Source organism: Artemia sp. Qi Xiang Cuo, chromosome 7 (assembly GCF_049724085.1).
Source record: "Artemia sp. Qi Xiang Cuo chromosome 7, ASM4972408v1, whole genome shotgun sequence".
Lineage (NCBI taxonomy): Eukaryota > Metazoa > Arthropoda > Branchiopoda > Anostraca > Artemiidae > Artemia > Artemia sp. Qi Xiang Cuo.
In genome coordinates this window covers 38,938,538-38,950,877 of record NC_142800.1, presented here as the reverse complement: position 1 = coordinate 38,950,877, position 12,340 = coordinate 38,938,538, and the positions used below count along the sequence as shown (strand labels likewise).

General features: G+C 38.1%; 1 protein-coding gene across 2 annotated transcripts in view; it reads right to left on the bottom strand.

Moving 5' to 3' along the window:
* The window catches only part of Snap25 (Synaptosomal-associated protein 25kDa), a 145,318-nt gene that overhangs the window by 118,861 nt on the left and 14,117 nt on the right, over nt 1-12,340 (bottom strand). For both annotated transcript variants that reach the window (XM_089092265.1, XM_089092264.1), the window contains exon 2: nt 5,788-5,974. In XM_089092265.1, coding sequence (XP_088948391.1) covers nt 5,788-5,865 — 78 coding nt within the window. In that variant the 5' untranslated portion in view covers nt 5,866-5,974. The remainder of the gene's footprint in view (nt 1-5,787; nt 5,975-12,340) is intronic.

The following is a 12,340-nucleotide window of genomic DNA, read 5'->3' as shown; positions in this document are numbered from 1 at the left end:
CTGTGGCGGGGAGGGTTGTCATCCTCAAAGACCTAATTTCCAGAACTTTCAACTACATGAACAAAATGAATATCTCAAAATTTTGATTGGATGTGTTTGGGATAATGGTGCGTGAGAGAGGGTTAGTTGCTCTTCAATCACTTTCGACTATTAAAAAGGGCTTTACCCGATTTAATTTATCGAATGAGCCCTTTTTGAAGTTTTTATGACAACTCATTCTATTAAAAACCTCATAAGCCCCAGGGCATAACTTATAACCCTTGCCGAGAGGGCTGTGGGGGGTTGTCATCCACAAATACGTAATTTCCAGAACTTTCAATTACGTAGAAAAAAATGGCTATCTCAAAATTTTTATTGAATGTGCTTGGGGAAAAGGTGGGCGTGAGAGGGGGGGGGGTTAGTTGCCCTCCAACTAATTTCGACTATTAAAAAGAGCACTAGCCATTTCAACTTCCAATCAAATGAGCCCTTTTTGAAGTTTCTACGACAACGCTTTCTATAAAAAACCTTATATACCCCCAGGGCATAAATAACAACCCTTGCCCTTAGGGCTGTGAGGGGGGGGTGGGGTTGTTATCCTTAAAGACCTGATTTTCAAAACGTTCAACAACGTTGAACAAAATGGCTATCTAAAAATTTTGATTGGATGTGTTTGGGGAAAAGGTGGGCGTGAGAGGGGGGTTAGTTACCCTCCAATCATTTTCGACCATTAAAAAGAGCACTAGTCGTTTGAAATTCCAATCGAATGAGCCCTTTTTGAAGTTTCTACGACAACGCTTTCAATAAAAACGCTTTCAATATGCCCCCAGGGCATAACTTACAACCCGTGCCTGCTCAAAGGTATAATTTCCAGAACTTTCAACTACGTTGAACAAAATGGCTATCTCAAAATTGTTATTGGATGTGTGTGGAGAAATGGTGGGCGTGGCAGGGAGGTTAGTTGCCTTCCAATCACTTTCTACTATTAAAAAGGGTACTAGCCATTTTAATTTCCAATCGAATGAGCCCTTTTTGAAGTTTCTTCGACAACGCTTTCAATAAAAACCTTATATGCCCCCAGGGCATAACTTGCAACCCTTGCCCTGTGGAATACAGAGGGGTTGTCACCCTCAAAGACCTTAATTTACATAACTTACAACTACGTTGAACAAAATGGCTATCTCAAAATTTTGATTGTATGTGTTTGGGGAAAAGGTGGGCGTGAGAGGGGGGTTAGTTGCCGTCCAATCCCACTCGACTGTTAAAAAGGGCACTAGCCCTTTGAATTTCCAATCGAATGAGCCTCTTTTGAAGTTTCTACGACAACACTTTCTACAAAAACCTTATATGCCCCCAGGGCATGACTCACAACCCTTGCCCTGAGGGCTGTGTGGGAAACATAATTTCTATCTGGAATTCAACTACGCTGAATAAAATGGCTATCTCAAAATTTTGATTGGATGTATTTCGGGAAATGGTGGGCGTGGAAGGGGTGTTAGTTGCCTTCCGACTATTAAAAAGGAAACAAGCCACTCCAATTTCCAGTCTAATGAGCCCTTTTCGAAGTTTCTACGGCAACTTCTTCGATACAAAGTGCCCTGGTCTAAAGGGAAAAAATTAAAAATAATACAATGTGCCAACATAGTTCTTATATGCCCAAGGGCACAACTTAAAACCCTTGCCCTGAGGGCTGTGAGGGACTGTCCTCTTCAAAAACAAAATTTCTATCTGGAAATCAACTACGCTGAACAAAATGGCTATCTTTAAATTTTGATTGGATGTGTTTGGGAAATGGTAGGCGTGAAAGGGGGGTTACTGGCCCTCAGGTCACTTTCGAATACTAAAAAGAGCACTAGCCATGTCAATCTCCAATCGAATGAGTCCTTATTTAATTTTCTACTACAACACTTTCTATAAATACCTTATATGCCCCCAGGGCATAACTTACAACCCTTGCCCGGGGTGGAGGGATTGTCATTATCAAGCACACAATTCTCGAACATTACAACTGCGGTGAACAAACTTCCTACAACAAAATTCTGACTGTATATGCTTTAAAGAATGGTGGTTGTATGAGGGGGGTTAGTTACCCTTCAATCACTTATAACTTCCAAAAAGGGCAGTAGTCCTTTGAGTTTCCAATCGAACGAGCCCTTTTTAAAGTTTCTACAACAACGCTTTCCATAAGAACCTTATATGCCCCCAGGACATAACTTACAACCCTTGCCCTGAGGGTTGTGGGGGAAACATAATTTCTATCTGGAAATCAACTACGCTGAATAAAATGGCTATCTCAAAATTTTGATTGGATGTGTTTCAGGAAATGGTGGGCGTGGAAGGGGTGTTAGTTGCCTTCCGATCCCTTTCGACTATTAAAAAGCAAACAAGCCACTCCGATTTCCAATTGAATGAGCCCTTTTCGAAGTTTCTACGGCAACTTCTTCGATACAAAGTGCCCTGGTCTAAAGGAGAAAATTAAAAATAATACAATGTGCCAACATCTTTCTTATATGCCCCAGGGCACAACTTAAAACCCTTGCCCTGAGGGCTGTGGGGGAGTGTCCTCCTCAAAAACATAATTTCTATCTGGAAATCGACCGCGCTGAACAAAATGGCTATCTCAAAATTTTGATTGGATGTGTTTGGGGAAATGATGGGCGTGGAATGGGTGGTAGTTGCCTTCCAATCCATTTCGACTATTAAAAAGGGCACTAGCTATTTTAATTTCCAATCGAATGAGCCCTTTTTGAAGTTTCTTCGACAACGCTTTCAATAAAAACCTTATATGCCCCCAGGGCATAACTTGCAACCCTAGCCCTGTGGAATATGGAGGGGTTGTCATCCCCAAAGATCTAATTACGAAAACTTTCAACTACACTGAACAAAATGGTCATCTCAGCATTTTGATTGGATGTGTGTGGGGAAAAGTTGGGCATGAGAGGGGGGTTAGTTGCCCTCCAATCCCTTCCGACTATTAAAAAGGGCACTAACCCTTTGAATTTCCAATCGAATGAGCCTTTTTTAAGTTTCTAAGACAACGCTTTCTATAAAACCTTATGTGGCCCCAGGGCATAACTTACAACCCTTGCCCTGAGGGCTGTGGGGGAAACATAATTTCTATCTGGAAATCAACTACGCTGAATAAAATGGCTATCTAAAAATTTTGATTGGATGTGTTTCGGGAAATGGTGGGCGTGGAAGGGGTGTTAGTTGCCTTCATATCACTTTCGACTATTAAAAAGGAAACAAGCCACTCCAATTTCCAATTGAATGAGCCCTTTTCGAAGTTTCTACGGCAACTTCTTCGATACAAAGTGCCCTGGTCTAAAGGAAAAAAAAATTAAAAATAATACAATGTGCCAACATCTTTCTTATATGCCCCAGGGCACAACTTAAAAACCTTGCCCTGAGGGCTGCGGGAGATTGTCCTACTCAAAAACATTGTTTTTATCTCGAAAGCAACTACGCCGAACAAAATGGTTAACACAAATTTTGACAGGATTCGTTTGCAGAAATGGAGGCAGTAGAAGTGAGGTTAGTTTCCTTTCAATCACTTTCGACTATTAAAAATGGCACTAGCCGTTCCAATTTCCAATCGAATGAGCCTTTTTCCAAGTTTCTACGACAACTCCTTCGATACGAAGTGCCCTGGTATGGAAAAAACAAAAAACAAAATAAAAAATACATTTTGCCAACATCGTTCTTTACATAGTAGTAGTAATATGCACATAGTACCTTTTGTTTTGTTCAACATCCCCCTTATAATGCCTTGAAAGATTCATATTAATTCCCTAGGGCTTTTTTTATATTGCTTACACGCCCTTTTGAAAATCTGCACGCACCAGGTGTGTTTTGATTTAGTTCTTTACGAAGAGGGGGGTAATGAACAAAATCAAAACACTATAAGCGCGCGCTGGTTGCATTAGCAATATCTCAAAATCTGCTTAGGGTATTAAGTTCAGATTTCAAGGCGTGTTGAGGGAGATGATCGAAGGACAACAAGTCCCCTTACCCTGCTAGATCCCCTCCCCCTCAATATTGATCAAAATTTTGAAATAGTCATTTTTTCAGAATAGTCAAAAGATCCAATAGCTACGCCTCCAGATATGACATGATGCCCCACAGCCCTCAATGCAAGAGTTGTAAATTACACAATTTACACTTCGTTCACATATAGGATTTATTATTGGGAAAGGGGGGAATAATTGATCCTAGGTGAGTCTGAAGAGGCAGGATGTATAAAGGTGAGATTTCAGGGAATGTTGAGTGGGATGTTGAACTAAATCCAAAGACTGTGTGGATACAGGTTATCTAAAGGGCGTATGCATAATATCTCAGGAATGGCTAAGGGTATTAACTTAAGGCTTTCAGGGCTACTCCTGCTATTAAGACAGCGGCTACTGCTACTTGCGACTTGGAAATGCGGCTGCAACTATTTCCGTCTACAACTGGGACTTCTTACGACTGCAAATACTTGCAACTGATGTACTTTGGACTATGACTACAACTACTTGCAACTGTGACTACGATTACTTACAAATGTGGCTATGACTACTTGCAACTACCACTACTTATGACTGGGACTACTTGTAACTGCAACCGCGACTACTTGTGATCAGAGACACGACTACTTAGGATTGCGACTTAAGCAAATAAACTGAAAGCTTTCATAACTGGAGACTGGATTTAAGAGCTAAAGTAGTCTTTTCCATTTGTTTAATATTAAGGTAGAATAAGCAAAAACCAGGCCAAAAGTCAATGCATATCTGATACAAATTATGAGCAAACAGACTGGCATAAAAACCATTGTTACAGCCAGTATTTTGCTTTTTGGAGGAGGAGGCAGCCAGAATTTTTGCAAGGGGGAAAACTATAGGTAACCTTTTTTATCATCCCTTTTTAGGGAGATTTTTCTAGTTTTAAACTTTTTTTTTACAATTACTGTTTTTCATCATTACAATATGTTGTTGTGATTTTTCTACAGGATAGTCAGTTGACTATTTCATTCCTTATTATAACCATGCTAACTAGTCTAATTATACATTGTCATTTCTCAGTGCATGTGTACACTCAAAACTCCATAATTCCGATATAAAAAAGATCTTATGCTTCGTGTAAGTGAGAACATCACAAAACAACATGAAAAGATAAAATATAACTGCTTTGGACTAAATTTTAGCTACATTTTTTGTTCCAACTTTTGGTCAGCTCTCTCCAAGGTGTTAAAGTCTTTCAGGAGAAGCCTTCATGTTTTTCTTAGAGCAAAAATTTCTGTAAATATTTTCCATCGGTTTGATTAGAAATCCCTCTAACTTCCATCACTAGTTTTTTCTTAAATTTGAAAAATAAATTGCAATTAAAAATGTAGTAGCTGACACCTGCATTGATAGCGAAAAAAAAAACATGATTTGATAAATATTCAAATTCAGAACCACAAACAAACACAGAATAGTCTTATTTTCGATATTTTATCTCTGTATTTATAAGGTATATTCATAAGAATGATAAAACTAATAATAATAAAATCTTAATAGAAAGGATAAGTTAAAAAAGAAACAGTAACATAAAATTTTTGAATGAATCATTTTCTACGAGTGTAAACATTGTTCGTCTTCTACTTTACATAAATAAAAGAAACACTTTCCTGGAATACGGTAGTCAATATATAAAAATGACGTTTTTTTTTCTCTAATCGCTTTTTTACAAGACTTCGTAATAAAACAGGCTAAGAGGTCTGAAAGAACTGAAGTGAGAAAAAGAGAAAAATACTTTCCTCAAACTTAAGTTTAAAACAACTTCTCCTCTTACCTCATCAGTAACTTGATTCATTTTCATTTGGACTTCTTCCAATTCAGTTTTTGGTTCTCCATTTGGGGCTGCTGCCATTTTGTAATTTATAAATTTGACCAACCAGTAAAAATTAAAAAAAACACTATTTATGACTAGTCTTGACTAACTATGTCTCAAGTTACCCAAAAACGAAGTAGACATTCACCTAAAAAAAGACATAATTTTTAATGTTGTAAGAATAATCAAACAAACTGAAGTTATCCTAAACCTTATGCATCCCCATTGTTTTTAGTTGCCTCCTTTAAATAAAAAAATAAACCAAATACTGGTCTACTGCTAAATTTACAAGCAACAAACATCAAGTAGAGAAAGAGGGCAGAGCAAAAATGTTATCTGAACAAAAGATTTACTGTTATTGATATTTTTTTTCTGCTGCAACTAATGTTTTTTCCTATTTTCTTAAGGAATTTTCAGTGGATGATTCATCTCTGAATTAAAAGAAACAACATTATAAAATAGGAGTGTGTCAACCAATCTTAACATAAGCAATTCTCTGGAATGGGACCTAAGTTTTTCCAATTAAATAGAAGAGCCTCAGATTTTTCAGGGTTTTATTCCAAACCCAATCTTCCTGCTAAGACTAAGGACAACATCCGTATAACAGACAGGGGTCACATTTGTTCCTGCCTCAATGTATGAGGATACACATTTTGAATGAGCATCTAAGAGGTCATCATTAAATAGAGAAGGCGAAGTGATAGCACCTTGATGTATACCTTTATAAACAGAAACAAGCTATCCATATGATTTGGTAGGCTCATAGGATAAGTGAGTGAGTTTTGTGGAGCACGTGTTAGAATAGATGAATTAGTAAACAGTAGAAAAGTGGATTTGCAATTTTAATACATACTTTAAGCTGCAAAAATAAGTTTCTCAAGGTGCAAATAACAGAGAGATTAATATCTCTTTTTGCCGTGTGAAGGAGCATCACTCTACCAATGAGCAATGAGTTGATTACATGCCAAACATCCTGTGCTACTATAATAAGACTTTCTCCAGCCAGTTCAGCTTCCATACAGACAGGAGCTACAGCACTAAGTGGATCAGCACACCCTATTTCATTCTAAAAACCCAACTGGAATAGAAGAATGCTTTTTTAATTCATCATTAAAAAGCAGCTTAAAAGTTTACAGAACGTAGTTAAGATTATTTTAGCCCTAAAGACCAAATTGAATGTTATATTTGCCTTTCTTGTGGATAGGAATGACATTAACAATGCAAAAAGACAACAGTACGGTATAGTAAAAGTATAAAAAAATCATCTGCATGAGCAGGCCTAGGTGTGACATAAGCAAATGAGTTTCATGGATAATATTTTGTGCACTAATATTAATTATACCAAATGAAGCTTTCCATTTTAACTTAGAGTGTTGTTACTATAGCTTGCATTTTACCAATGTAATGAGGTTCTGGGTACATAGACAGAAATTCATCAAGTTCAGATTCACATTTAGACTCTAAAATTGGATCTCGTGCAGCAAATTCATTTAAAAATATGTTTTTCACACAGATAGTGAGACGTCAGAAGCCTTGGAAGTATTTGAAGATGTAATGTTTGGGGGAGCAAGGGATTTCCAAAGAAAATTGGGCAAAGCAGACACTGAAAATGAGTATGAATCAACAATGTCTGCACGGTGACAAGCTAGTTCACTTGCAAAAAATTATTTATATAAAGCTGAATATCATTCAAAAAACCAGACCTAGGAAAATTATTCTTCTCCTTCATAAAAAAAAGCACCTGGATTCCTAAACAGGCTACATTGCACATAAACTGCACATAAAACCAAATTCATAATGCATTTCATGACATGATGCATATTTTGATTGGCTTGCAGGAAATACAAGTACTTGAGCTGCCTGTTCCCAGCAATTTAAGGCCTATAGGCTGGCTGACACCATTACGGCTCTTCCTGCTTGCTCTAGCTCTCTTTTGCACCAGGTAAAAACACACATAATCAAGACAATATTTTTTCCACAAAAAAAATAAATAAATAAATACATAGTCATCAATCAACCTCCACACAAAAAGTCATCAACATCAGAGAAAAGTTTTTTTTTAATATTAATTGCCAGACTGTAAATACTTTTTCAATGGAAGTTGGTAAAGGGGCATCCCCAATCAGGTTAATATTTGGTAAAAGTTTGCACTTTTGGGCTATGGCACTCAGTTTAGATTTCAGGAATACTTGCCATGTTTCAGGAGTGTGTTGCAAGGCTTCTTCAGCTAAGTTGCAGAGTCTATTAATCAGATCACTATGTTACTTCCGTGTGCCTTCTTCTTGTCTCAGTATTACTGCTAAGCTTTTTATTTTGAAATAAGGCCCATTGTATTCAGCCTCTTTGAATATTGGAATCAGAGCAAGACAAGGCTTTCAATAAGAATAGCAGTAGCTAATTGCGTCTCTAAGCGTGATTGAATACTTTGAAGCAAGTTTTGGGTTTATAGATTTTGCTGTCTCTCCAGCAAGACTGTCCACTTTTTCAATATAGTAGATAGCTACATGACTAAGAATATTCTATAGATAATATCTGAGACCACACTGGCTAATCATGGCAAAACTAAAAATTGTAAAGAAGAGAGAATAGGCAACTGAAAAATCGAAGAGAAGTGCGGAAATACTTCAGTCAAGGCCTACAGTTGACTGTCATCAGGGCTGAATAAAAAAAAAATACAGATAAAAGTGCAAAGGGTAATATAAAAATCAAAACTTAAAAGAAACACCGAAACTAAAACAAGAAGAGCCTTTCCAAGTAACAATGAAAAGGTAACTGAATAAAAAACACAATACTGAATGGTATTTCAAATTTTCATTTTATGTAAAGCATTTTTAAAGGCTAATTGCTTACCAGGTAAGGTATTATCAGAGATTCTATAAGGTTGCGAAATATAATTTTGTGGATGGATATAAAAAAGATTGGAATTAATAAGTTCATTATAAATGGAGCTTAGATAACTTTCTCCAGTATCTCTATTGAGGGTAACCTTTTGGTGAATATGCTTGTTTTATTTCAACTGCCTCCCTGAAAACTTGCAAGAAACTTTGAACAGGGGCAATAATGGAAATGTTATCAAACAAAGTGAAATGGTGTGGGTCGTCATAGACATGTTGAGCCAACACGGAATCAACAGTCTCAGGCCTGTGATGTAGCCCCATGGCTTTGTCAATTGAGGACCTGTGTTCCAATAGCCTCTCCCCCAATTGTTGTTGAGCTCTTCCGACTTTGAGACAACTGCAAGAACAGGGAATTCTATAAGCACAACTACTAAGAATGGGGCTGATTTTATCTTTGCTGCAGTTGAAAAAGCTCTCTGTTTTATTTGAATTGTTAAAACTGACATTAAAGTTATGTTTTTTTGAGGATTCTCCTCACTTCATCACTCAATTTAGGAATATAGGGTAGAACAATGAAGTTTCTTACTGCCCACCAAAGAAATTATATCTGTTTAGGGTTGTGAAGTTGATGCATCCTTTTTTTTCCTGGGAGGGTGTAAAGGGGGAGACTTTGAATAGATTGGGATGTTGGAGGAGCATGCATAGCTGTGTTGGTCTCAGGCAGCTTGGAGATGTGGTGTATTGTTAGTAGTAGTAGTAGTGTTTTCTATTAGTTTTGCATATATCCTTGAGCTATATTTGGGAACTTAAAGAGGAGTAGGGTGCATTGTCAGACAGACCTCAATGACTTGCGTTGATTCATACTGGTACTTCAAAGCAAAGATCCTTCAAAGATCAATATTGGATCTGTTGTGCTCTATGCCAATTATGGCAAAACTTAGGTGTAGTTAACATCAGTAGAAGGTTGAATGGGATGCACAGTCTCACTGATATTTCCAAAACTTGTTATTCTATGCTTTGTTAGGCTGGTGCTGTGGTGAGTTGTTAGTAGTAGTATTAGTGTTTTCTAATAGTTTTGCATATATCCTTAGGCTATATATGGGAATTTAAGAGGAGTAGGGTGCATTGTCAGACAGACCTAAATCAATTGCGTTAATTCATACTTCAAAGCAAAGATAAAAATTGGATCTGCTGCACCCCATGTCAATTATGGGAAAATTTAAGTGGGATTAACATCAGTAGATGGTTGAATGGGAGGCACAGTAACACTAATGTTTTCACAACTTGTTATTCCATACTTTGTCAAATCTAGACTTAAGGATGCAATTGTTGGTGAAGTCAGTATTTCAGCTTTGAGATTATTCAAGCTACTGACAAAACACTTGGAGAAGAAATGTGGCCAGCGTTTGTGTAATGACAGAACGTTTAAGCAGCTTTTGTGAATGGCTTCTTGTATGGTACTGACTTAACTTTTTGGTAAAGAGCAGGTTTTTTTGTTGTGCACTGTACTCGTAGGTTGACATCGTGTCTCCATGGCCGCATCTAAAGACGAACGTTGGCAGCTGGAAGCATTTCAGTCTTATCTTGTATGGAAGATCTTGTAGGCCAACTATACACTTTGTTACATGCATCTTAACTCCTTGGATTATGCTAAAATCCTTCTTAAAATTAAGCTTGAGCCACCAAGCTTGTACCACATTTGTGAGAAAAAAATTATGAAGATTGTTTTAGATCCCTAAAACTCCATAAACTGGTATACATAAGAAAAAGGGGAAACATCATCATGACTTGCAAATTGCTTGAACATTCAAGTTCAGTTTTCTCTTCACTCCTCTACAGCTCCACCAGGGGACACAAGCAGGAACTACAGGTCCCCAAAAGCCAATCATGTGCGCATCAGAACTTCTACACTGTTTGCTCCATACCTTTGCAGAAAATCCTTTCAGATGCCACTGTGGAATCCAAGACTGCTCAATAATTCAAGAAGGGCAATGATTGGGACTGGAAAAATGTGGAATGGAAGCCAAGTTAGGATGCTGCCTATCCATGATGAAGTTCACACCTCCAGCATGAGTCTCTAGGGGAGGTTCAACACCACCTTATCTCACTGGTCAATATCATTTAAAGTAATTAAGGTAGAGCATGGAGAAGTAAGACAAGTTTAAAAAACCAAAAAAGGTCTGATTATAGCCTTAGATACACTACATAAGAGCTAATAGTTATGGTCTGTTTGAGGAGACTGAGGCTTGAACTTGCTTGTTGCCAGTGACAATGGCATTTTAGCTATTCATTGGTTAGTACTCCTAGATCTCTTTCTTTAGGCCTTGCCTTTAGTATTGAGTTTCACAGTGTTGTTGCAACAAAGTGAATGAAACTGAACTTTGATATGTTAAATTCAAGCAGCCAATGCTGTACCTGTGTTTGGATCTTTTGAAGGTCCCTTAGCAGACTTAGTTGACTTTTCAGGCTAAAATAGCTTTAAAATGTCAGCATGGAAGATGATGTCAATCAAGGAGGCACACTTGTGCCTCTATAAAGAGGCAACCCACCACAATGTTAAGCGATTTCAGGTCCTAGAGGTCGCAGAGAGACGGCGGTAATCGCATTTTGTAGCCCAAGCTCAAACTAAGAAACTTGCAAAATTTCATCCTCCTCCGACTTTATCTTCATGGGGTACACTGGGCCGGAAGTTTCGACCCTCCCACCCCAGCCCCCCTGGACCGTGGTCAAAGTGGGCTGAAATTTAGAGGATAAGTTTTCCTAAGGTCTGGGAGCTTATTCTCAAATTTTCAGCTTAATCCGATCACTCCTTCTGTTTTCAAAAAACCAAATATAGCCACTTAAAATTCATTTTTTTTTTTTTCTTAGCCACGCCTGCAGGCCACAGTTGGCAACGGATCCGGTTGAATGAGGACTCATTTGAAGCAGAATTCAACCTGTTAGGGCCTTTTGATATTTTCAGACCGAAAAAATTATCCCCAGAATTTACATTTACGAAAAACCTTAGTTTTTTTTAAAATAATACAGATAAACAGGTTAGACATGCTTTGTTATGAAAATATCTGCGCGTCAATTTTCATAACAAAGCATGTCTGACCTGTTTATGTGTATTATTTGAAAAAAAACTACGTTTTCTAAAGAGTTAAAGAGGCTGAGTTACAAGGTCAACCTTTAAAACGTACAGGGATTAGGAGGCACAGTTGGGGGGGGGGCTGTTAAAGAGGCTGAGTCACAAGTTCGAACCTTAAAACGTACAGGGATTAGGAGGCACCCTGTACGACGTGATTTGAGTATTCAGGAATTAAAAGCCTTAACACAAGAATGTTGAAGAGCCGGGGGTTGGGGGGCGGCAGCCCCCCAACTTCAACTCCTGACACGATCAGCTAACAGTTAGTCAAGCAATAATCAAGGAGGCACACTTGTGCCACTATAAAGAGGCGACCCACCACAATGTTAAGCGATTTCAGGTCCTAGAGGTCGCAGAGAGACGGCGGTAATCGGATTTTGTAGCCCAAGCTCAAACTAAGAAACTTGCAAAATTTCATCCTCCTCCGACTTTATCTTCATGGGGTAAACTGGGCCGGAAGTTTGGACCCTCCCACCACAGCCCCCCTTTAACGTTGTCCGATTGGGCTGAAATTTAGAGGTTAAGCTTTCCTAGGGCCCGGGAGCTTATC